The sequence below is a fragment of the Manacus vitellinus genome, unplaced genomic scaffold (genome assembly GCF_001715985.3).
Source record: "Manacus vitellinus isolate BGI_N305 unplaced genomic scaffold, ASM171598v3 scaffold_23_pilon, whole genome shotgun sequence".
In the NCBI taxonomy this organism is placed as follows: domain Eukaryota; kingdom Metazoa; phylum Chordata; class Aves; order Passeriformes; family Pipridae; genus Manacus; species Manacus vitellinus.
This window is the reverse complement of record NW_021939718.1, coordinates 4,656,285-4,682,884: the sequence shown is the minus strand read 5'-3', so window position 1 is coordinate 4,682,884 and position 26,600 is coordinate 4,656,285. Positions and strand designations below refer to the sequence as shown.

Sequence of the window (26,600 nt, the reverse complement as noted above, 5' to 3'; positions counted from 1 at the left end):
AGGAGGACTCATGCTAGATTTGGGGCACTGTATATATTATCTGGTAAGGAGAGGAACATATATTAAAAATGCTTTTAGGGGGAACTGGGGAGAAGTATTTTGTGCAAAGGAACAATAAAACTGGTATGGGAAAGAGCCCATAGCCTGAATATACTATTTTTAGAAACTGGACCTTAAAAATGGGGACACAGCTGTGCATTGATCTGAGTGAGCCTACATATAACACATAACAGCATTTCCAGAGGAAAAAGATTTGTAAAGAAAGACTTACATGACTTGTAAACTTTCTGCTGTTAAATTATTCCACATGATCTCATTAGCTTGAAGGTTTTCATTTTCTTCTAGTAATGATGTATCAAACTCTATTTCTTGTTCAGCAACTTCTGATGACCTAATTCAGTAAATAATTGTTATCTTGTCAAAATTAGCATGGGTCTTTGAGTAGATCATAAAGCAAATTGCTGGATTTTGAAATATTTTACTAACTAGAATATAGTTAAAATTGCATACAAAATAAAAGGATAGCTAGCAACTGGACACATATCCTTTTTCCTTGAATGTAAGGAAATTGTCCTAAAATCTTATGAGATAATAAAATGTAATAAAATTATTTGAATCCAGATCACAACACAATTGAAGTTCTCAAGGGCTACTAATGTCAACAGGTCCACTCTTAGCTGCTTCTGTCATAAACCCACACATGACAATTATCAATTCACACGTAACAACAAAAAAAGATTATGCAAGAAGTCTTAGGAATATTTCTGCATATATTTATACAGAGTAGTAGTCCAATAAATGGGAAATACACTTTGGTTTTAAAGTAAAAACCTCCCTGCATTATCTGCATGCTCTGTGGTCTCAGGTTCAACCTGCAATAACTGCAGAGTACACAGAGATACCTAGAGCTGACTTTATACTAGAACAAGTTTAGCCCAGAATGCAAAATGCATGCAAATAAACAGTTATGAGTAAATTAGTTCATGTGGAGTCTAGACTGTCATTTATAGTCTGCTGTCAGTACCAAAGTTAGGGATCTTCTCATGTAACTGGAAATTTGTTTTTCTAGAACCAGGAATATAAACGGTTCAGCCACCTTTCCATATATGCAAATAGAACAATTTTCAAATTAGGATAAAGTTTTACTAGTAACAATGTAAAAGGAACCAAACAGAAGCAAATTCAACTCTGACCACTTAAGCAGAGTTGAAGTTTAATGCAGGGTTTTCTCAGGAAGAAACACGATATGAAAATTATACCTGTGAGTATCTATGAAGTCGTTATACTCAGAGTTAGGGTCTATCTGTTCAACCGAGGTCTGGATCTCCCTGTGGACATTCACGATCTCTTCTGTTACGAGACTGGTGATCTCGCTATACTCATCCAAGATCCCTTTTCTGGAGAAGAAAAAAAATTCTAGTGTATAACATGGCACTGAAGGCATAGATGGCATTAAAGATGCTTCAAACTTTTAATTTGCTGTTTCTACAAATTCTTGTTGCAACTGGTTCAAAAGGGAAAAATAAGACAATATATTATTCAAAGAAATAACACATCAACTGAGGCGTTTTCTTTACAGGCTTAGGCTGGCTCTAAGACCATGCTTCTTGTACTGATTTCAGTGCACAGCTAAACCAGAAACTGTAGAAATTAAAAGGAAAAGGAATATATAGAGCTCACTGATGACAGTCTTCTTCACACAGGATTTACCATGCTTGCTATAACCTAAGTAATGATTTTGATGTTCTGACTGACAAAATAACTATATTCTGGCATAAGGCAAAATGGGTAACAGAGTAGTGTGCATTTTCTTTAAAAAATGGTTTTACTTCATTGTTTTAACTATCTTTTCTTAATATATTTATATATGATTTGTCATTCAGACAAAAACAGGTATAAATCCCAAGTTAATATATATTTACAAGAAGACAGAAAATCAACCAAGAAGTTTCTGTAAGGAAGTACAAGCCACCAACCTTGTCTTTACCTGCTTCCAAGAGTGGGAACAACCAAGTACTAAATGGAGAGGTGACATTGTGCCACTAGTCTTAATAGCATCCTCCAAACACCCTCCTATTCTCCTTTTAGTTTTCCTTCATAATGTACCTTCATAATTATTCCCTATTTCATTTTTGTCTCTGACAAATTTGATAGCTTGCCAGGATCTGGAGCATGGTGAACTCTCAAGAAACACTGACGAATTTTGGCTAGCCCAGAGGAACATGTAGAGAAAAAAGTATCAATACATTTTTCCTGAACAAGATCTCAAGTTATGTTTTCTCTGCTAAAAAAATTCTGTGATAGGATTTTTTCAATACTTTTTTTTGAGGAGAAAACAGACAAGGGAAGGCATTAAATCTCACCTTGCCTGTGAACATCATGTGTGAAAATGTTACAGAAAATAGTTCATGGAGTGTGATAAAAAGATAATCAAATATCAGCTAAAGTGGTGCCATACTGAAGAGAAAGGGAATCTTTATAAATTACAATGACAACAAAAAAAAAAGGAAAAAATAATTAGCTATATTATTCTATACTTTTTCAAGTTTAACAAACTAATTCATCTGCAAAATTAGGATTATTAAGCAAGTATGTTTCACACAGAAGGCCACACCAAGCTCTACACCTGAAATCAGCAACTCTTTTGTACACGTAAATGTCAATGTAGTGACAAAAATATTTTTCACATGTTTTTACTCCAGGGTAAACTACAATCACAGCTTCTTATTTTCAAGTAATCCTACAAATTAATTAGAATACTACATATATAAAATTGTACAAGTTAAAAATATATAGGAATACATCTTACAGGGCTTTAATCATTTCTTCTTGCATCTTCTGTAGTGAATCAAGTAACAGAGGAAGCGTAGTATCATAATACTGGTGCTGATGTAATTGTGCTCCTTTCAGTGCCAACACATACTGATTATGCAACATATGAAGCTTCATAGTGGCTTTTTCACACCGATCTTTGGCTTTCTCAGTCTCCTTTCCTAAGAGAAAACAAAACAAGAATACATGTGGTGATTTAAAAGTATACAGACCTTTAGATGACATCCATCTAGTAAATTTATGACACGTTTGCAGCTTTTTTTACAGTAATTTTTTTAAGGTACTTCTCTTAAGAAGGCAAAATCTGACCGTTTTCAGATAATTAGTAAGATCAAATGTCTAAATTTCCTAATTAATAAACTAAGTTAGAAAAAAAGTTATTTTCCTTGAACAGAAATGTGAGAATTCTTTATATAATAGTATATGATACCCACTATCTATACAAATATAAAAATAATAAAACTATGAAGAATAAAGAAAGACTCTCATACACATGACTATCTCCAAGCTGTTCTTTTATTTGCGTCAGAGCAAATAAATATTTTTAATAAAGAAAGAGATCTCCTGCTATGTCAGATTCATGATTCATTAAAAATCTATTGTTTATTGTGAGCAAACATTCTTATTCCTACATATGATCTAACAAAGCAATGATGCAATGAGCAGCTTTTCTCCTACAACTTTAACATTTCCTTATCACATCGATATCCTGACCAGGAAATTGGCTCTAGTCTCAGCTCTACACTATTAGAGATCAGCAGTTATCAAGTTCATGCTGACAAGACCAGTTTAGTGTTGAACTGCAGATACTTCAAGAGGTCACCTACTCCACTCTTTGCCACAGTAACTGCAAAGCTACGTGGGACATAATATCAGCACTGTTTCCAGTACAAATGCAAAACACAGCCCCATGTTAGCTACTGTGACCAAAAGTAACTCTATCCCACCTGTAACCAGAACGGACACATAAGCTTTTACTGACATTCTTGCTGTCTTCTTGATATTATTTATGAAGTGACTCATTACTTTTTTAGGAACTAAAATAATTTTAAATGAATCCTGTATCTGAAAATATCAACTGCAGAGTCACAACTACCTGCACAGATAAACATATACTAACTAAATCAATCTCATTAAGACCACTACATTTCTTATAAACTTAAAATAATTTATGTAATAAAAAACACATCTACTTCTTATCACAAAGCAGTTTAGAAAAAAAGAAAATGGAAGCTATGTGACCAAACAGAGGTTTGAAACGAGACCTTGAAGAGCTGTGTATGAGGAATACACAAAGGACTATGAACTCCAATAAATCAAAATACAGACACACACTGAAGGTACACTAAAAAAAAGTTGAGTGAAAAACTTGTAAAACAGTAATAAATGCTCTTTCATATACACTGGAGTCAGCAGCTTGTCAGAAAAAGTAAACTACAGTCACTATGTAAAAGAAGTTGATAGGACGAAAATATCTTTTTTTTTCTTCTTTGTTCACTATGAAGACCTTCACAGGTTTCCGGGTTGAAACATTACTTTATGAAAGAGTCAATGAATCTCCTTGTTCTGAGCTGTCAAAAGGAGAGGTTAGAGAATAAATGAAATAGTAAGACACTATGAGGACTGGATTGTTCTTAGCTTTGGAACTTCAAAATGTTACAAATAGTTTTCAGAGGATGAAACAGACACTCAGTGGAGTGCCCCGAGAATATCAGTTGAGCTCTGATAGATAAAGATTATGATGAAAATGCTGTCTGAAGGTAGCAAATATGGAACCAAATGTGAAAAACTCAAGAAGAAACCTTGAGAGCTACTGATTAAAACTCGAAATGGTAAATTATAGTGTGAATATTTAGGGAGTTGCATATAGGGAAAAAACCTATTCAAGCTTAGTAATCTGTTGTAAGATTACTGAATGCACACAGAAATGAGATCTTGGGGCGAGTACAGAAAGAGTGATGGAAATGCTAACTAAGTGTTCAGCTGCTGTTGGATACAATGTTATTTAGCAAAGGAATATCACTATAGCACTGATTAAATCCATCTAAAAGTATGCAGTTTGTTGATCTCAAGGATATGTGACATGCAAAGGGTTTACAGAAGGGCATCAAGCACAAGAAACGCAAGAAACAAGGAATCCAAAAAGAATGACTAAAATGAGGCCTCCTGAAGCACTAGGAGTCTGAGAAGCAATGTGTGAGAGGAGACACACAGTTAAGAGGCCTACACAACCTCTTTCCATGGAAAAACCATATGGCATTATATGGAAATAAAATGCAGTTTGCTAAAAACAAAGACATTCTTCTTCAACTAGCATGTAGATGTAGCTAACCTATGCAATCTTGGTAAAAGTTATCATAAGCACGAAAAACTTACTGTGGTTTAACAGTGAATGGACAAATGTATGCAAAAAAAAAAAAAAGAAAAATCCTGAAAAGGTACTAAGAACTACAGCAGCACTTCTGACTCAGGAACTCCCTAGGTAACAAATTACCATGAAGCTGAGGCAGATTTCTGTCTGTTTGTACCCTTGTATGGCTCTCGAGACACTTGCTACCTCACTGCTGTCAGCTACACTTCAAACATGGATTAACAAAAATCACTTTAAAAGGATATTATATCTGTCATTTAATTGAAAACAATCTGACAGTTGACCTAATTTTTGTATGTGGAAGGAACAGTTTTCTTACACTACAGTTTATCTAAGTTACTCTGCACAACAGAGACAAAACACATCTCCAGAGCTGTCACCAGAGAAGTATTTTTCATTTTGGTATGAATGAAACAATTCACTTTCAAAATTTCTGCAGAACTGTTTTGGAGAGATAACATTCTCAAGTCTCTCTTGAAACTTTAGAAAGACATAACTGGTTTTGTCTTCAGTAAACAATCAAAAGTCATGTTTCATGAGATTAATTTTATTTCCTCAAAACAAAACTAAAAATCACACTATTTATTTCTACATTAAATTTAGATCATTTGAAGAGGGAAAAAAATAATCTATCAATCAGAATAACATCCCAGAAGTCAGATATCCCCAAATGCACATGTCTGACACCTGCACAGCAATGTGAGGGGATGGCACACAATCCCATTTTTGCATCCGCCTTGAGGACTAAATTCCTCCTCTACATACATTATTCCTGAGCAGAACCCCTCAACTAATTTCAGAATATCATACAGAAGTATCATACACACTCATTTCTAAATACAGTAGGCTACAGTGCCACTCTGGTCATCTTCAGAGTAAAACATACACACTATAAGGTCTTTCTGGAGAGGGAGAGGCACATCGAACACGGGGAAATAACGGAAGGTGACTGAAGAGGGTTTGGAGGGGAAAAGGTCATGTAGCAGTTACAGTATTGGGACTGGATGAAAGAGGAAAGGAAAAGCAATTGGACGTCAAAGCATCAAGTTTTGCATACTGTTCCACTGGGAGACACGTTGTCCAGGGGAATCAGGAGAGAGGGGCAAGGTGGTAGTGGAGGGAAAAGTGCTGCATTATTTCTTGGGTTTATTCTGTGTTTGGCCATTCCTGCTCAAGCATGCCCTAGGTTAAATAATCCAAAATTACCTCCATATGTTATAGTTCAAGAGCTTAAACCTGCAACTTGTATGTGGCATGTGTTTAAAATACATCCCATATCTGCTTTCAGCTTACTAAAAATCGGCACTTGTGAAATTACGTAATGTACCATCAGTACAGGCTTCTGACCCATGAACTCCAACAAACCACATTCAACAGTTAAACTAAACTGAAAATTTACACTGAAGTTATCACAAGCACATAACTAAAGACTTAAAAATACTGTATCCCTTTCAGAAACCTCATTAACAGCTAAATGATCCCATTTTATCATCTGTTTCAAGGTCTAAATTACTTTGCTATACATTATTCCTCAGCAGAACACCTCAACTAATTGCAAAATACATCAAATTATCATATTCATTCAACTTTAAAACAGAGCCTTGGACCTATATTTCATAGAGGGAACATAGTTACAGTATTACTTCCATATTGTAATTTATTTTTTAAAGTAGCAATATGCTACAATACGTGTACTCTGAGGCAGAGCACACAGTTGTTCCACATGTCAATTAGCACTGAGGAAAACATCCAGTTTCCTTTATCTGTATAATGAATTTCATAAATAGATCTAATTATAATTCCACTGCCATCAGCTGTTGACAAAACTGTTTTATGTTAAAAGAAACTGTATACAATATGTCATGCCATAAACAGTACTGGGAGGCTTGCAAAATTCAGTTATGAAAGTTTTACATTTACAAAGAAAAGGCAAGTATGCTTTTTAAATCATTCTAGACACTACTATTTCAATTTCTATTAGATTCTTGTGGCCTAATAATCACCTAGAATAGAAGAACAAAATCTGGATGGGACAACCAACTAAGGTGAACGGAGAAAAACTTCAGTTCATAATGTTCACTTCATCTTTTTTTAAATAAGCATCAATACACAGTGCAAATGCCTCAAAGAAACTGTCCTACAGAAAATAAATATTGTGAATACAGAAAGTTTTCATACATATTTTGGATTTAAAAGAAATAATTACGCTGAAGTACCCCCTTACAATTTTTTCTGGTTAGACCTTCAGCCATTCAGAAGCAATGACCAAGTGTTCAAAAAACGTTCAATAGAGATCATTACAAAAGCTTAGCTCACAACAGATGAACTAAATTTCTAGATTTATAGCTCCTGGCATTGAAACATGACCTTTGGCTTCAGTGCACAATGAATGCTGTCCAATAACATCCATCTAACAAAGAATATCATTTTACTACACAAGTCCATTTTTGACTATTAATTTAATTTACTTTCAAAAGGAACCAAAAACACACCTGACATGACAATAGAGTGCTATATCCCTCCAAAGGAAACACAGTGAGAAACCTTAAATAAGCTAGAACTGTGAAACAGACAAACAATATAAAAATTAGAAGGACAAGCTGAAGATCTACACATGAGTAACAGGAAGGAAGAAAATCTTTATACATAAATAAAACTATGGCTAACAATTCCAGAGAAACTCTGAGGACTAGAACATATGACAAGAATTCACTAACTCATTCTGTAGTTCTGGAGGTGCAAAAAGCAAATCCACACAAATTTCCAGGTATGCGTAAGTATAGGGAAAAATAGTAGAGGCAATGACATAATAAATGTGGGCACCAATGATACAGTACCAAAAGTGACTACAGAGCTCTGGGGGTAGCCATGAAGAGCATGGGAGCCCAGGCTGTGTCCTCCTCAATCCTGACAGTGAAGGGATAGAGTGCACAGAGGGCACTGACAGTAGAGGCCCACAAAGGGCTGCTGAACCAGTGTCATCAACAGGGGTTTGGGTTCTGAAACCATGGAACCCTGTTTGCAGAGCACCATCTGCTTCACAGACAGGAAGCACTTTACTAAGCAGGGTACAACTACTTTGCCAGTAACACAGCCCTTGCTAGGAGGGCTTTAAGCTAGGAATTACACGGGAGGGAGAAAGTGACCCACAGTCCTGAGGGAACAATGGAGGAGACTACAAAGGAAAGGGCATTGTGTGGTAAGATGGGAAGGGACCACAAAGAACATGAAACAGGGCTTGAATGGGGCCACCTTCAGCAGGTACAGGTGGGAAAGAAGTTTCCTACAAGGCACCACTGTAGAAAAAGCCCCCAAACCCTCTCCTCAGTGTTCTGGGGTGATACTCAAGTGCCTGTGCATTACCACAGTGTGGTGAATAAACGTGGTAGGTCAGTTATCTGTGTACAGTCGTAGGGCCAGGATATTGTTGGGATTATGGAGGCAGGACTGGAGCTTTGCAATGGACATTTACAGACTTGGGGAAAGACAGGCCAGGAAGACAAGGAGAGGGAGCTGCCCTTTACATGAGAGAGGAGCTGGAGTGAATGGAGCTCTGCCTGGGGATGGATGAGGGGCGATAGAAATCTTATGGGTTAGGATTAAAGAGAGGACAACCAGATTCCATGAAAAGCTACAAAGCTTGGCTTCAGAGTTTTCTGTATTATAACCTTACTAGTGTACCACAGTATTTGATTTCAGAAAATTTTAAAATGAAAAAAAAGAAAGAGAGGAGAATCAGGTCTTTTGCCTGTTTTTTCTTCTTTGTTTTTTGGGTTTTTTTTTTTCAAAGGAAGTGACAATCCTCCTCGACAAAATATACAGATCTTCAGCATATAGTAATGTTTCAGACAGAAAAAACTTTTCTTTTTTGTTTGCTTTGCAATCTTTTATTTCTGTAAATACTAGCATTAAACTACAAAACTGTCAATGCATTTAGTGATCTACATATTTTCCAATGTTTATGATTGCAGTTCTTCAAATAATTTCCCAGAACAGCATCTACCTTTCCATCTACATATTTCTCAGCACTTCCAATAACAGAAGTAATTTCTCAGTATTTTGCTGTCTCCACATTTGTTTATCAATAACAAACTTATGATACAGTCACTTCCTTATTTACTTCAACTTTGGAGACACGTATTTTCACAGAGCATTATTTAATTGTGCCTGGAAAAGAATACCGCATTACATTATTTGTTTACATTATGCTACTGAACACATTCTTTATACTTATGAACGAGATAGCCATGGCTTTCAAATAGGTCTTCTTTTAACAACACATTTTTTTAAAACAATAAAATATGTTTACATTAAGGAATTGTAAAGCTTGACTCAACTGATCCCCCAGGCTGAAAGCAGAGCAAATACTAGTGGGACCCCATCATGATCTTTCTCTTAAGTGAATTTTAGTAAGGACTAAGCACTTAAATTACAGTAAATTGTTTTAAAACCTAGATATGAAAGAAAAAGGACTACCCTAATATATCAAGCCAATAAAACTATTTATATTCATGTTAGCTGATTTCCAATACTGAAGATTATGTTACACAACTTACAGTGAGTTCTTGAGAAAAAAAATTTTTGCCTCCTGCTTTTGGAGGAAACCCTTTCATTTCTCCATTTTTTATAAAGCATTTCCTTATAGTTTGTTCAAGTTCCAGAAAGCCTGTTCCAGGGTTCAACCATACTCTCAATAAAGAAATGTTTCCTAATGGCAAGTCTGAACTTCTCTTGGCCCAGCTTTTGAGCCATTCCCACGTGTCCTGCTACTGGATCCTAGGGAAAAGAGATCAGAACCGCTCTCTCCACTTCTCAAGAAGGTGCAAAGAGCAATGAGGTCACCCTTCAGCCTCCTTTTCTCCAAGCCAGACAAACCAGAGGCCTCAGCCTCTCCTCATAGGACATGCCTTCCAGCCCCTCTATCAGCTTGGTTGCCCTCCTCTGGATACATTCAAAAACCCTCATGTCCTTCTTAAATAGTGGGCCCCAGAACTGCTCTCTGGTGCTCCAGGTGAGGCCCCACCAACACGAAATACAGTGGGATTATCCCTTCTGTTGACTGTCTGGCTCTGCTGTGGTTGATGTACCCCAGGATGGGGTTTGACCTCCTGCTGACTGGTGTAGAGCCTGCTGTCCACCAGCACCCCAGATGCCCTTCTGCAGGACTGCCCTCCAGGCAGATTTTCCCTTACTTAACAAATTAATTACTTCAAATAACAAATACTTTCCTAACGGGAAAAAAATTGTTCATGTGTTCTTAAAGAGTTCACATTTACAGAATACCAGATCTAAACTTCCAAGTTAAGAATTAGTTCAGCAAAGTTATCAGCTTAATGTTAGGATAAATAAAAAAACATAGCATAAAAATAGCAAAAATGAATGTGCAATCTTTTCAATTGTTGTCAGATGTTTGAGCTACTAAGCACCTCTAGTAAATTCTCTCAGAACTATGAATGCTGGTCTGTGAGAACTGAGGCGAGCACATCCTGTGGCTGCATGTCTATATTAAGTGGAAACAATGTGCCCAAGCTGGTCTCACACTCCATGACAAGTTACCAAGATCTCTTTGCACTCCCCAGGGTTTCCTGCTCTAGAAGCTTTATTTTACACAGAAAAAACCCGCCCTACCCCTTCCAAATATCAGTAGCATATGAGTTGAAACATTTACAGTAGAGCATTAATTTGAAATCCATGCAGTCTGCTGACCTCTGTGAATAAGACAGACCAGTTCAGCCAGTTCAACCATTTTGTCTTAACAATGTAAGAGTTTCAGTCAAAACTAAGCTCAAAAAATATCCCCCAAGGAGTTTCCCTCATCGTAGAAACAGCTACAAGTGCTGAAAATGTAGCTGTATAATAACAATTTTATAGTTATCTCAGAATGAATGCACCAGCCACCTAATAAGTATTTTCTGGCCACTCGGCTATTACAAAGAATAGTAGGACAATAATTTGATTTAATGAAAGCTTTTTTAACAGCTCCCTTATTTATAATAGCTGTAGCTTATGCTGTTGTGCAACTTCAGTATGTACCACAGAAGCCACATCAATTCTGAAGTATTAAATCACAGGAGTTGCAGGGACCGAAAAATATTCTTCCAGCAGATGGAATGCTGTAAAATGTGCTTGGTATACTGTCAATATTTCTGCTCTCCTCTAAATCACAGTGTTGTCAGGGAACACAAGCCTAGGGAAATCGTGTATAATATTTTGTATGCTGCTGTAGCAGCATAAAATGAAATTATGACATTAAATACACTAGAATCAATACATTTTTCTTTTACTATTTACTTCAGATCCATTATGCCACATAAGAATGTTGCAACATAGTTTCTACATTCAATCAGTAATTAACTAGAAATAAGAATACAATAAACACCTGTAACAAATATATCTACATGAAAACTGTAATTTTTCCTAAAGATTATTTTGTATTAAAATTCAATATGAACTTCCCAAATCTACCCTGGCTCTATACCAACTTGCAATACTAACTGCTATAGCAGCAACTGTTTCACATTTAAACATCTAACACCAAAATCAGCTACAAAAATAGATGCTAAGTTTTAAGAATTAATGCTTCCCAATTTTTTAAAAAGATGTAAGGAAAAGAGTAAATCACTGTTTATTATTTCATGTAATCATCATTTCCTTATTTATATAGCAGTAAGTAGTGTTTAATCAAAAAAATCAAGGACAAAAACATCTAAAAGCCCTATAGACACACACTGAACTATACTTAATAGAGACACACAATTCTGCAGAAACAAAAATAATTGCAAACAGCAAACTTAACTGGAAGCAGTTACTGATCCAATGAAACAAGATTCAAACTGTAATGGCATATCACACTTGATATTAGCAGTTTTCCTACAGTCTCCATTTTGTATTCTTAACACATTACTTATGAAACTATTCCAGAAGCCTTGTGACTTCTTTAGCCAAACAATGCCTTTTCCTTTTGGCACAAATTTTGGCTCGATGTGTTTTTCTGCAGCAGCAACATCAACATGCCACATTCTCACTACTTTGTTACTCAGCATCATCGATTAGCACAGCATCGTAAACTCAGACTTGTATACACTCTAAGAGTGTTATTTTGGATTGAACATTGTACAATGCTTACATAATTTTTTTTCCTCATTATCACAGACCCAAAAGATTTCACAAGGCTGTCCATTTTATTATAGAAAAACAATATAATAAGTTTTTACCTTATATTTCGCTCCAATGACCCCTGCATGCCCTATGACTCCAACATGGCCTAATGCCCCAATTCTGCAAAGAAAATGCTCTGTGCATCCCCCATACATATTTTGTGGGAGTTTTAAACAAAGCTTTCTAATCCAGAGGCTACTGTAATCAATTTGTCCATAGAGTCCCAAAAACTGAAGTATGCCTCATTAAAAAGAGGCACTGGACTAGTTCAGCTTGCTGACTTTATCCCCTCTCAGCCTGTTCTCTCTTACCATACATGAAAAAACCATAAGAATGAACAACTGGGAAAAAAAAGTAAAACACTATCAACCAAATGAGTAACACCAACCAGACTGCCTGACACCTGGAGTTTCCATGCCCAAGAAAAACCAACCAGACTGCATTTGTGATTGCCACGGTAATCACTGGTCCAGAAAGGAGCAGCTACGCATGACTAAATGGGGTAAAGGCTAGAATAAACAAGATAAATCAGTCACTTCTGATATGGACAGCATGCACTGGTGCCCACAACAAGGCAGTGCATTCCAGCCTAAAGTGCAGTGGAAGCCAAGGCTCAGTGGTGCACTCTCTACAACACAACTGTCCCACTGCTTCCTTTGGTGCACAAGCAGAAGCAGCTCTAGCAGAGGGTTCCCTAGAGCATCTTCTGAGCCAGAATCTCAGACACTTTGATCTTTCTCCAGATCTCGAGAGCACAAAGTCTCCCATAATGAAGCTCCTGCATCCTTCAGAAAGCAGTTCCCTTTTCCTGACTAAAAAACTATCCAAAAATTCCCACCAGCTGCCTCACCCATTGTGTTAACACAAATAAAACCTGTAACCAACCACTATCATTATTCAATCCTTAATACTTACTATTCTTTCCAACAGTTCTCTTATAAGGCTTTCAGTAAAAAGTGAAAACACCTGTAACCCTGCTTTAGGGTGTCAACATGTTAATTCAAAGTGATTGTTCACACAGCTGGTGGAAAGTATAACTCAGAGAAATTCAAGTTCACCTGAGAATATTTTCTGACTGCAGAAAATCATAACATTACTTTCCACTGAATAAACTTTGCCAGTCCTTACCCTTTTCAGTTAATATCCTCTGCCATGTATATTTAGCCCAGAATTCTACATCACTTTTAAAAACTCAGCTAGAAAACAGGGAAGCAATTCTCTTCACAAGGTGAAAAACCACTTGTACCTCTTTCACTAGCAGCTCTAGTAAACTCATCCTCTCACTAGAAAACGGCTTCGCTATTCCAAAACAAACTGGAAAAAAGTTACTAAATTTCAAAATCACTAAACTTGCAAAATAGAGACACTTCTCAGTCATTACTTCGTGTGACTTTCATTCTTTTCCTGCGCACCGGCTTGTACAGGTGCTGCATGAATTTGCAGGTAATTCAGCATGCACAGCTCCAGGGGTAAAGGTAAAGCTATATGTCCTAAGGAGTAGTTGTCCCCATCAGCTACAGAGAGGCAAGGTCAGTCACTGCCTTGGAGAGCTGGTTTTCCAGAGGAACAGACTCTCTTGAGAACAGCATTTTATACAAGTGGACCTGGACTGGTTATTTTAACACAATTTTTGCAAGAGCTGGTGACCAGAGACTTTAATTTTTTTTTTGTTTAACAAAATGTTTTTCAGCTTATTTTCAATACTTGGTTATGCCCTCCCACTGTTCTGGTAAGCATTTTTCCTTCCATTGTTTCCAGTAATTCTTGAAATCCTGAAAAGTTGAACCAGTTTGTATATTAAAAAAGTAGTATTTCTTAATAGCACATAATTCGAATAAGCACTCCTTACTGAATAAAGAATAGCCTGGAATAATGAAGCATTACAATTTTAGGACTTCCTTAATTTTTCACTTCACAAAACAGTCTGACAACATAAGAGCTCAGAAACGCTATGAAAACACCAGAACTTAAAAAAAAAATTCCAGCAGCTCAGCTAACCTGCAGCTGATACACAAACTGTAGTAGCTCATCAACTACATAAGTATTTGTAAACAGGAACACGGCCTGGGATTTAACAGGAGAGAAGCAATTCTGCAACTTTTGGGAGAAAAACCTGCAATATATTTAAGGATGTCAGTGTTTGTCAAAACAGATTTACACTTAAGATTTTAGGGGAAGTGAAATTAGGTACGGATTATAATAAGACAAACACTAAATGGAAGCCTGAAAGACAAGGTCAAAGAAAACCACAGGACATGTCTTAAAAATAGTTTATGTTTGCTGTCTATCTAAAGAAACATTAATTCAGTTAATCAAAACCACATCAAAACATCACAGCTGCTGATAGCCAAAACACTCTTTTATTTCAGTGGGAAAGTCTGGTGCTTCAGGAATGGAGAATGACCAGACTTGTAACAGGAAGACAAAATAAGACAGGATAAAAATAACATACTAATATCAGTGCACTCTATTAAATTTTCCATTTTACATACTATATATCCCCATGTTAAGTAGTTACCTGGGGATAAACCAAGCAACAAAATTAAAGTTACATGTAGAAGACAGGGAACTGGATGAAATGAACAGCTGAATATGCATTTACATCTTTAAGTGAATATGAATATCAGTAAAAGAAAAGAAAAGGCAGCTGAACAGTGCTTAAAATAACTTCTCTTATCCCCTGCTGTTCTGTCATTACATTCACATATCAGCTACCACTCCAAATTTTAGACAAATTTGGAAAGAAACAGTCTTTCTCTCCACAGTGATAGTTACTATAATTACACTACAACAGAACCAAGGACATTAACTGTTATTTAGGCAGTCATACAAAAATTTAAAGATGGATCTTGGAAATATACTGCCATTTAATTAATTTTCACTTAAGAAAAAAAATATCTTAGAAGGACACATAATATTTCAATACATAATGGAACAAAGGCCCTCCTTTATCTAATTATTCAAGCACAATTCAACAGGAACCAAAGTCCATGCAGATTGGACACATCATTCCCTAAAAAAAAATCTCAGTGTGCAAATGACTTATTTTCCTTTTTTACATGAGGCTGGCAAAGGTCTGATCTGTTATACTCACAAGAACTGACTGTAATCAAGTTACTCAAAATAAAAAACCAACCCTGTTACATTGTACGAGTTTTAGCAGGTTCAAAAAAGGTACTAATAAATAGACAAAATTAACTCAAGTCATACCTTTAGCCACAGCTTCTTTATACTTTTCTTTGGCAGAATTTACTTCTTTTATTAGTTGTCTATAGCTAGATTTTAGTTTCTCTAGTTCTGTCTTTGTGACCTTTAAGAAAACAGAAATATAAAAAGCATTAAAAATACTTATTCTTAACATATAAAATAACTCTTAACATTAGTGTAGGAGAATTAACAAGATTCATTATCCAAAATAAGGATGCTACCACTTTCCATTGGCTTGACATAATACTAATAGGATATTACATGGTGCAATTACACTGTGCAAGTTACATGTTACAAATTACACAGTGAAAAATCAAAATCACTAAATGCATGGAATTAAATAAGAGGCCTGAAACAGAGATCCCCATCCCCATCAGAGTAATTAAAAATATGTTTAGGAAACCCAGCTAATCATAAACAGTATTCCAGTTCAATTACAAGAGAACAAAACATCAAAAAGATGCTTAACAAATCATAGTACATTAACAGGTCCAATGCATAGGAAGGATACCCTTTAGTACCTAAAAAAAAAGAGCAAAATAGAAGAATTTTTAGATATTACACTTCATACCAAAAGACTAAGGAACAGCAACTACTCACGAACCACTCTATCAATTCTAAAACTTAAATCCTTAAAACGGAAAACCAAAAAAAGGATACAAGTCCTATTACATTTGTGTAAAAGACACAGTATTTTACTGTCCTTAAGAATTTTCCCAAAAGGATTCCTCATTGTAGAGATGTCTAGAACAAGAAAGGATCACACATACGAATTTCACCTAACCACTTTTTTCTACCAGCATATCCTAAACATAGGAATTACACAGACACTGATGTTTACACAGTTTGGATACTGTCCTGGGAAACAACAGGCATTTTACCTCTGTGCATAACAAAAGTAAAAATAGTACCACAGAACATGTGAAGTATTTTGCATTTCAGGGAATCATTCTTTAAGTGCTCAAGGTACACAAAACCTTTGAATAAACAATGTCAGCTAACAATGGGAGAACATATCATATCTAACCAGAATGCTATTCAAATGTTTCTTGGGAAAATCAGGGAAGGAAAAATAAAACCAAACCCAAAAAAACTCAAACCAAAAAAACAACACAAGCTTAATAATCAGGATCCAAAATATTTTCATGGCTATGCAGCCTAGAATTAAATGGAGTCAATATGGTTTGTAAATAAACATTTAGTGAGTGCTCAATATGCACTATATTGTTTGGAAAAGCCTTACTTAAAAGACAGTTTTTTTAGAGACTTTATTAGAGTTTAACCTTTTAACAGAAAAAAACAGAGTTTAACCTATTAACAGTCTTTTTTAAAAGTATACCTGAGTTTCCAACAATCTTACTCCATTCAGCCTCTCTTTCTTATATTTCTTTTTCTATTTCTGCAATTCTCTATAACTTCTATTATTTCTAATGTGTTCTACCAGTTTTTCCCTCCTCTTCCATCCTGACTATTTTCAGATCCACCAATCCATAAGTAGCACCAAGGGATTATTTGGCTTGGAAACTTTATCAGATAATGGCAGCCTACTGACCGTGCATCAAGAGAGATGTAGTCCCCACAGTCACTACCTGGGGAAGATGTCAGAATTGTAGAATTTTATGGAAGTAGTCTTATTACAGAAAATATATTTAACTTTATATATGTTTAGTTTAAACACAGATTTAATTTCTTCTTATAAATGGCCCAAGAATCTTATACTCATCAGTCCATGTCAATTGCGCTGCATTACTCACATTTTAATTATGCCACTCCAAAGCCCAAATCCTCTGGGAAGAAAGAAGAAACAGTGCTTTTCCTTCTCTCTGCAGACCTTTCACACTATCAATCTGATTTTTGACATTTGCAGCTAAACTTCCCCCAGAGCATCTGAATGAAACTGTGATTTCTGTCAGCTTTACTGAGTAGATACAGTGCTTTCAACATAAGCAGAACAACTGACAAGCCATGGAAAAGGCCCTGAAGAGCTTCATCAGCAGCCTTGATGTTTGGCTTATACTTGATTTATAGTTTAGAATACGGACTAGAATCCTGTCACCACCCAAAACAGTCTGGACTGTAAAGAGCACTCATTAACCAAAGTTTACAGTGCCCTGGTTCCAGGAATGTCAAGAGTGGAATGAGAAAAAGAGGAGAGATGGAATAGAGAAGCATCATGCAGAATAATTCTCTACTGGAACAAGAGCATTTCCAGTGCTATCTGTCCACAGAAATTTATATAGAAGAAATCTCTGCCTTGTCAGCATGCAGGAGAAAAAAATGTAGGGAAATTATTAAAATTTAAACCAAGCATTCTACATATCACACATTACTACTTTTACCATAGCACAAACAAAACCAAAAAACCTAAAAAAATCCACTCTCAATTTATCACTTTTTAAACATACATAAATCATTTTATAAAGCACAGCTGAATAAAGTACCTTGTACATCTCTGCTTCAATTTGTTGGTGAACACCCACGAAACTCTTCTTAACTTGCTGCTTATCTTTGATCATCATTGTAAGCCTATGCAAAGGCCCAGAATTAAGATCCTCTGCATGCGTCTTCATTATTTTGCTCAGCTGTTCTGTTTGTTGTACCACGAGCAGCCAAGACTATTAAAAAAAGCCAGAACAGAAAAGCACTTACTTATTTCAGCTTACAATTAATCAAACAATTAACATGAACTGTGGGAAAAGATATATCACTTTTTAAAACAATGTGGAAAAAAATCTTAAACTTATCCAAATGCATTTGAGATCCTCCTGCAAAATCATGCCTCAAACTTACTCATAAAATCATAAAAAAGCAGCAGGGACAAAAATACAATACTGTATGTTCACCCTTCAGTCCTAGTACTTCTGAACACCAAAGACAGCATTACAGCCTTTTTCTTTAAATACATTCCTGACACCCCTGACAACCATGTTCCCATGTTCTTTGTTCTCCTGTTTCCCAGCCACAGTTACTCTGCCCAAGCTGACTTCTCTGCCCTTGTCCAAATACCTCACAGTAATATGCGTTTGACTGGTTAGGGTTTAAGAGGATACCATCATGTCAGCTGCTTCTTGAAGCTGACAGCATCAGTCAGGCTGCCAATGCCACATACAAGGTGCTAAACAGACAAAATACTCATCTCTTACAGTGACCCAACATCTTTTTGTACCCTTACTTGGACTGGACTCTCTGTCAGTCCGTTTTCAGGCCAGAGTAATGTGTTGTATGTGACTGAATACAGATACACATCTACAGATAACACAAACATGAAATTAAACTGCAGTTCAAACAAAAGCCTAATATACTAGTTTTACTAGCATTTATCTTACCCCTTGCTGAAACAGAAATCAACCTTAGATCAAAACCTTGGAAAATTAATTTGTTTCCTTACATCCCATATATAAACATATATACATAATATTTCCATCTCCATATGAAAATACTGCAACACAAACTGGATTCCGGAGAACTAAACAAAAGACAACTAACTCCCTTTTATACTGAACCATCTTTAACATTTCCTTTAGCTTGTAAATATCTCACAGACTGGCACAGAGCTCTCTAGACTGTGGTGTTGTAAAACATCACAGCCTAAAGCTTCCCAGCTAAGGCTGAAAACCATTTCACCTCTCCATTACAGAACACTTTCCAAATGACAGAGGAGCCACATTGCAAAGCTGCAGAGGAAAAAAAGATAATTAAACACCTGTCTGAGAGGACTGGGCCTTGTAGTTATAGAAGAGATCACAAAAGTGGTCTCAGAGGTGAAAATAAAGTCAGAGTCCTCCATTTTCTTTAAGGTTGATTTATTACTGATGAGACATGTACTGTTTTAATCCACCGTGAAAAATCACAGCAAAAGCATTTTTTAACAGTACTCAGCTTACAATTCACCAAATGAGCCTTAGTAAGTCAGAAACATAGCAAAAACTTCCCTTCCCATTAAAAACTTTCCTGTTCTTTACATCCCTCTTTCCATCAGGAAAAGACGAAACCAATGTTTCCAGGAGAAAACATCAGTTAAGCCAGATTTCTGTGCTTTGTATGATTATATTTTACTATTTTAAACTGGAAAAAGTAAAAATGAAAATGCTTCAAAAACTGAGATTTTTATGGGACAGAAAAGCAGCTGGGTGGGGACAGCAGAAAAGGTAAAGCATTTCCTTCCACAAAAAATAACCACAATTCATCAAATGCAATAAAACACAACATTGTTTGGTTTAACAGTATTTTTTAGACATACACACACACAAAAGAGCTGTTGGGACAGCTTGGTATTTGGTTTTGATGCCACATAATACTAAAACTTTAATATCCAGGTATTTTACATCTTAGGAGATATAAGATACTAGATTTATGTCCCATCATGTTTGTATCATACTTTTATTCTGTAAAATGTCAGGAAGAGAGAAAAAGTATCCTGACTAGTAAAACAAATTAAATTAGAAAGGGATGAGTAAATTAATCAATAATTCAGACATTTTAACTGACGAAGCCAGTAAGACAATGTGTCACTACACAACTTTAAAATTCGAGGTGTCAGTGAAATTTTAAGGCAAGCCCACACAGAAGATCTGTCAGTAGTATACGAATAATTTTGCTGTTATATAGAGATGTAGAAAGTGAAAATGGCATCTCCTTAAGAGACAGAAAAAAAAAAAAAAAAGAAAAAAGGAAGAAAAATAATGCTGAACAACTTGAGTGCCTATGTCCAAAACAAAATTTCAAAATGTTGCACACAGGCCTCTTTTCAAGCCAAAAGGAACATGGCTAAAGTGAGACCTTCAGCTTTCCTAAAGTTATTTGCTCATAGGAAGTGTCCATGTCACTAACACGAATCATCCTAGACTGAGCTAGCTACATGAAGGCTATGGGTTGTTTATACCTCATAATGCTAATTACTCTGATGACAATTCTCCTTTACTCTTCCAGCCCTCATCCGCTATGTTTCATTGCCTAAAAGAATTGCAAGACAGTTTGGGCAGCACTAAGGGCACTAAGAGCAATTCTGCTGGGGCAGCAATAGCAAGACGAGTCATATCACCAACAATTCTATATAAAACTTTGGGATCTAACAGGAGAAAGCTTGAAGGAAATACATGACATCTGCCAATCTTAGGCTAATGAAAATGCTTTAATATTTATTTACTGAAATCATCACAACTTCAATAGCAATATCTATAACAAACCCTGTGTAAGAAACATAATTGGGTAACAAGCATTTCAGATATACCACCAAAACACAGAGACAAGGGAAAAAACGCACTATTTCAACTGACAAGGCAAGAATTATTGTGGGAGAGGGAGGCAACAACAGAATGTTACAGATAAACACTGTGCAGTGCTACTTTTGGGGCAGCTGAAGCAGCCCAGCTATATCAGCACAGCTTTCAACTCACACACTCTGTCACTTTAATCCAGTATAAATCATCCTGCTGCACAAGGAGCAGTCCTGTTCCTCATGCTACGCCAGTGCTAGTATTCAAGCAGCCGCCCCATAAGCCCACTACATAAAAACAGTTTTGTCTAAAATTTAACTTGACTCAAAAAGGGTGTTTTCCTGCAGAAAGATCAGGATTCACGCCAGGCTGAAGGGACTGTGTAACCACTGCTACAGCACAAGGGCCAAGAATTGTGTAAGCCATTAAAACAGAATAGTTTTTTCTCTTGTCAGGAGGGAAGGAAGTGTGCTTCATCAGTATGTTTACTGGACTTACTCTAAATCTGAAAATTAGTAATTTGGAGGAGCCTTACTTTCATAAAAAGTCAACGCAGTTATTTCAAATTGGATACAAAATAACTTCACAATTATGAGAAACATCCTGAATTAATGTTTTGTTTTCACAACACATGCTGCAGTGTGCATAACAGTTGGAATGCTAGGCTTTGACTTGGTTTCCTGGTATTTTTCTATTTCTGTCACAAATTCTATATAACGTAAACAATAGTTCCTATTTAACTGTCTTGAAAGAAAAGCCTACTATAGCATACTCGATTTTCAAAACACTTAACAAAGTAGCAGGCTCAAGCCAGGTATGTAAAATACTGAATTTCAAAAATAAGGATTGATTCTAGTTCAGTTATTATTTTCGAACCAAGACTAGAGCTCAATTTCTGCATATCCCACTGAGGAACAAAAAGTAGCCCATTTAAAATGGTTTGGCAACACTAGCTCTCAAGAACCTGAATGAACAGGAACCCAAATGAAACCAAAACAAACAAACAGCACTTTTATTTCCAAGGATATTTCCAAATTCAAAATACTTCAGACTTACCTTAGACACATTGCTGATATAATCCAATTGACAGGTGCTCTCTTTATCTACTTGATTGCAAAGATTCTGTAAAGTGGAGGCATATTCCTTGTCACTTTTTACTCGCATTACCATAAATTTCTTCACCGTTTCCAGCAGTCGCAGTTCCCAGTCTTGAAGTTTTAATAAAGCATCATGAGAATACTTCAGATCACCTCCAAACCCCATTTTTTAAGGCACAATATACCACACAGGGGAAAATACAGGCTCTTCACCACATCTGAAAGGAGAAGGAGATTGATAAGGCAATTTTCAAAAGAAAAACATCTAGTGAGACAAAGAGCAAGTATTAATGTCTAAACCCTGAAATAACTTCATCACAAGATTAACCACATACATATACCTCCTCAATATAAGCTGAATGGAGGGTCAGAGCACAGTTTCAAATCAACCTATCTATGACTGGAAGAGATTTCAGGCTTAGAACTGTTCTCCAGTTTCCATTTCTGCAAAAACATACCTTCCTGATTTAAACTACAGTAAAAGGGAAAATATAACAGCATCTAAGACAGATACTAAAGACTAATCTACATATTTAATCAAATAAGCATAGCTGAGAGTATCTCCAGACAAGAGCTGCCAACTGCACTTTTCCACTCCTGGTGACCAGAAATAGTTTTTTCCCGTGTTTACTATCCTAAGAGCACAGAAAAATCCAAATAAAACACCAGCTCTCGGGCATTGCATCTGTGGGAAATGGATAACTAGGTAGAAGCTATTTTTCTCCTAAACCCTGTGTCAGCAGACCATTAAACTTGCAAATTCAACCTCCCAAAAATCAGAAAATATCCCAAACCAGGCCTCCCACACAATTGTAGATACCCTAGGTCAGAGTTCTTAAGTTCACACAATTTTCTCCTAAGTCAGTCCAGTCTTCTTGTATCTAAGTGACATAAACTGATAAACAGATAAGATATGCTGCCTTATGAAATACTGTAGCATAACCAGAGGTCAAAGACACTTGCTAGAGGTGGCTCTGGAACACCTGCATCTGGGGCTGATAAACATGCAGCCACACCATGGAAGACCTGAAACCAGACATTTGAGTAATTTCCACACTGCAAGTCTACCTCTGGACTGCAGTGCAACCACAATCTGTGTACTGCTTATTCACTAATTCCTGCACTCCAGCAATGTCTTGGGTCTTTTGAACAGAGAAGTACTACTTAAATTAGAAGAGTGTTTTGCACTAACATACATTAACAGATTTATCTTCCTAACAGCTCATTGAAGGAAGTAGGACTAATATTCTTATTTTACACCAAGAACTGAGACATGTAAACTAATATCAACACTGTAGCAGCTAATATTGGTATGTACAAGGCTTAGACAGACTTTTCAGAGTGCCTAGCATTTTCAGAGTATATTAGGTATTCAGAAAAAATAAAGATGTTATTGGCTTCAGTTATCACACAAAATTTCAGGAGATTTTGCAAATCAGAACCTTGAGCTCATTAAAACGCTCACACTGAACATGAAAGACAAAGATTCCCAAAGAGATTTTGCAACCAGACTACTGGCAAAATTGAATAGTACAGCAAAATCTGAACCCAGAAAAGATTCAATGTGGAACTGGTTTGAGACACAAACATACCTTCTACTCTAATCCCAAAAAGATGAAAATACAGTGTGAAATATATTCTGGGGAAAAAAAATCTTTCTCAAAAAAACATGGGAGAGTATTTTCATCTTAGAGGAAATAACAGAGATGGTATCACATTTTAAAGAAGCTGGATGGAGAAGTCATAACCACAAACATGATATGCTAAATTCATACAGAAAAAAAAACCCTCAGGAACTGCTTACTCTTCCTAGGGAAGAGACCTCTTCCACGTTTGGTAGACACCCCTGAGGTTATCTCTTTTTCCATACGTGACCTGACATGCCAGTCAAATCTCAAACTGAATTCTAGCATGTTTTGTAAAAGCAATAAAATCCCAGTAGCATCAAACAAGACAAATGAATTCATTTTTCTTGTTTTGAAATGTAAGAGATATATAGATTTATATTGCTAAAAAAATTACTGGCCATGTAAATTAGTCAAAAAACAATTGGTAAGCTTAAGAGTTAAAATATGTCTCACAGTCAATTCCAAGAAAGACTTACTTTCTTTATAGAGTCACTCTCAAAAAAACTAACTAATCACTCACAGGAAGTAAATATTCAATATGCATTTAATTACATACCGTGAATGAGCAACCAGATCTTAAACAGTTCTAAATTTAAGGAGAGTTACTGAAGACAGTTTACAACTTGTCTCAATCATCACCACAGCATGCAGTCAAGATTCCAAACAAAGCAATGTTAACATTGTGAGAAACTTCAATGACATTCACATAATCTTTCAATATTGCCACACTCCCCTCAGCAAACAAAGCCAATATTCCAGTGTTAATAGTCTTCCTGGAATCCAGTAGCAACTCCGAAGAAAGTAGCTTTCATAGCAAATCAACATTTAATTTAAAGATTGCAATCTGTCTGTGACACATGAGAGTGGCCACTCTGGGTCAGATCAAAGGTCCTGTGTCTCTGACACTGAAATCAAATAATCAGGGAAAAGCACAACACATACAAAGCAATATTTTCATAGGATGCTATCCTGCCCTTATAACAGCTGGTACCTTCTGTTACATATTGCTATCAACTATATCCAAGATGCTAATCTTAAAATAATGATGGATCCATATGCATCAGTTGGAACTTGTGGTTTCACAGTATCAGTAACATGGCAGGCAACTAACAAACCACAAACCTAGAAAGCACACCTGGCCCCCACTTAAATTCAGAACAGGAATGCACAATGGAGACCAGGCTTCACCATAAGGAGGAACATGGAACAAGAACAGCATCACACTCACTCCTGATATGCTGTCAACTCCCTTGATCCTAAATCTGCATAGCCTCCAAATCATACAGAGTATAGAATGCCTTATATTTTGCAAACACTATCTGTAAACATTAAGAATATTTGAAAATCAGAAAAAAAAGAGGATTTGGATTCAGGACACAAATTCTCAAATTCAAGGCTTGTGTACTGATTCAAAAGCAATTTTATAATAGGTTATGAATTTGTTAGACAGTCCATCTCAATTTCTGAATGTGAGGCTTATAGTAGCTATATTCCACTAAAATAATGAAATAAATCTCCATCCACACCTTAAATAAAAATTAGAGACTCTCAAACATTTGACATTTTTGTTAAGGTAGGATCTATTCCTGGAATGTGCAAGACCATGAAACACAAAACACATGTTCTACCTACCATTTGTTTACACTAAGAACATATTCAGAAGATTATCTATGTATGCATTTGATATAAAACGTATGCAACATCAACTAGCAAAATTCTTGCTTCCACAGAGCTATTGCCAACAATAAACAACCAAAGTGGTAACATAAGTTAGCCTGTTTATTTCAAAACTGACTTTCGAATACTGGTCCACTCAAAACAAAACAGGCAGCTCATTTTCAGAAAGGCTTTTCTGCAAAGCATAACTTAAGCTCACATACCTTAAAAATTTTCCTCAAAAAATGTTCCTTAGTATAGTTTTCCTATGTCAGCAGTTAATTCCTCTGATTTTCACTTTCTGAAATATACTTCTCTTTTCTTTTCTGGGGACTCTGTGAAAGAAAAACATACCAAATGTTTTTATTATTATTTCAGCATTTTAAAAGGCATTGCAAAACTTAAACTTAGATTAAGTTGCTTTGCATTTTCAGATTATTACCATACACCAGATTTCTTTAAAAAAAGAGACAGAGTTCAAGAAAAAGAATAGCAGACTTCTCAAATGACTGCAAGTAGTAGTATGCTATCACTTCATACACACAATTTTGAGTGAAGATATAATTTTGTCTCTACACACATAGAGAAGTTTGGGGTTTTTTTTAAGTTCTTGGAATTTCTTATGACACGGTGTATTGTAGCTGAAAAACTATATAATTTCATTTATTTCTGAACCTCGCCCTTGATAAAACAGAAGCAGATACTCATTAGCAAGAAAACGAAAGGATAGAAGGCCAAAGTTTGTTATATGAAAGACAAATTTAGTAGTGGTATTTTCACAAGAGTGGAAGAAAACAAGTGGCAACACAAGAAAGGGCCCAATCAAGATATACAGATTTCTTATATGGCTCTAATTACTCCAATATCTAGAACAGTAAGCACTCAGGAAGGATGACTATAGGACTAAAATTTCAAGCTGTAACTCTGGACTGCAATCTAGGTGAAGCAAACTGACAAAGAAGTTCTTTGTTGGGTTTATATTAAGAAAAAGGTATTTAAATTATAAAATAAAATAAGAACAACGCAGAAAGAACCGTGTCTTGCAGAATGCACCATCTAAGGAGTCTTTCTGCTGTGCCTTTTGCAATCGGATATGTCTGTCACATACTGGCCTCATTAGCCACCAGCGTGCCTGTAACAAACGTGGATAGAGCCTTCCCAAATCTTCATTCATGAACCCCAGCCATGATGATGAAAATAAGAAACAAGCTTTGCATACAGCTAACAAGTGCAAGGTATACCATATTATCTACATCTGGACCCATGTTAAATATTCCCTCATAATCTCATGCTAGAATGTCCTGCTTTAGATGAGACATTCCATAACAGTTTAGAAATGCCCTTGTAAGAAAAGACACATGAAGCAAAACTGAAATACAGACACGGTGTGTAAGGGTAAAGAAAAGAGAACTATTTTCAGTATTCATTATTTAAA

General features: G+C 36.0%; 1 protein-coding gene across 2 annotated transcripts in view; it reads right to left on the bottom strand.

Moving 5' to 3' along the window:
- Positions 1 to 26,600, bottom strand: part of FER (FER tyrosine kinase) — a 150,073-nt gene that overhangs the window by 109,109 nt on the left and 14,364 nt on the right. For both annotated transcript variants that reach the window (XM_018072865.2, XM_018072866.2), the window contains exons 2-8: positions 25,390 to 25,500; positions 21,841 to 22,099; positions 18,010 to 18,183; positions 15,572 to 15,671; positions 2,810 to 2,993; positions 1,260 to 1,397; positions 272 to 391 (exon numbers count right to left, since the gene is read on the bottom strand). In XM_018072865.2, the coding sequence (XP_017928354.1) occupies positions 272 to 391; positions 1,260 to 1,397; positions 2,810 to 2,993; positions 15,572 to 15,671; positions 18,010 to 18,183; positions 21,841 to 22,047 (923 nt within the window). In that variant the 5' untranslated portion in view covers positions 22,048 to 22,099; positions 25,390 to 25,500. The remainder of the gene's footprint in view (positions 1 to 271; positions 392 to 1,259; positions 1,398 to 2,809; positions 2,994 to 15,571; positions 15,672 to 18,009; positions 18,184 to 21,840; positions 22,100 to 25,389; positions 25,501 to 26,600) is intronic.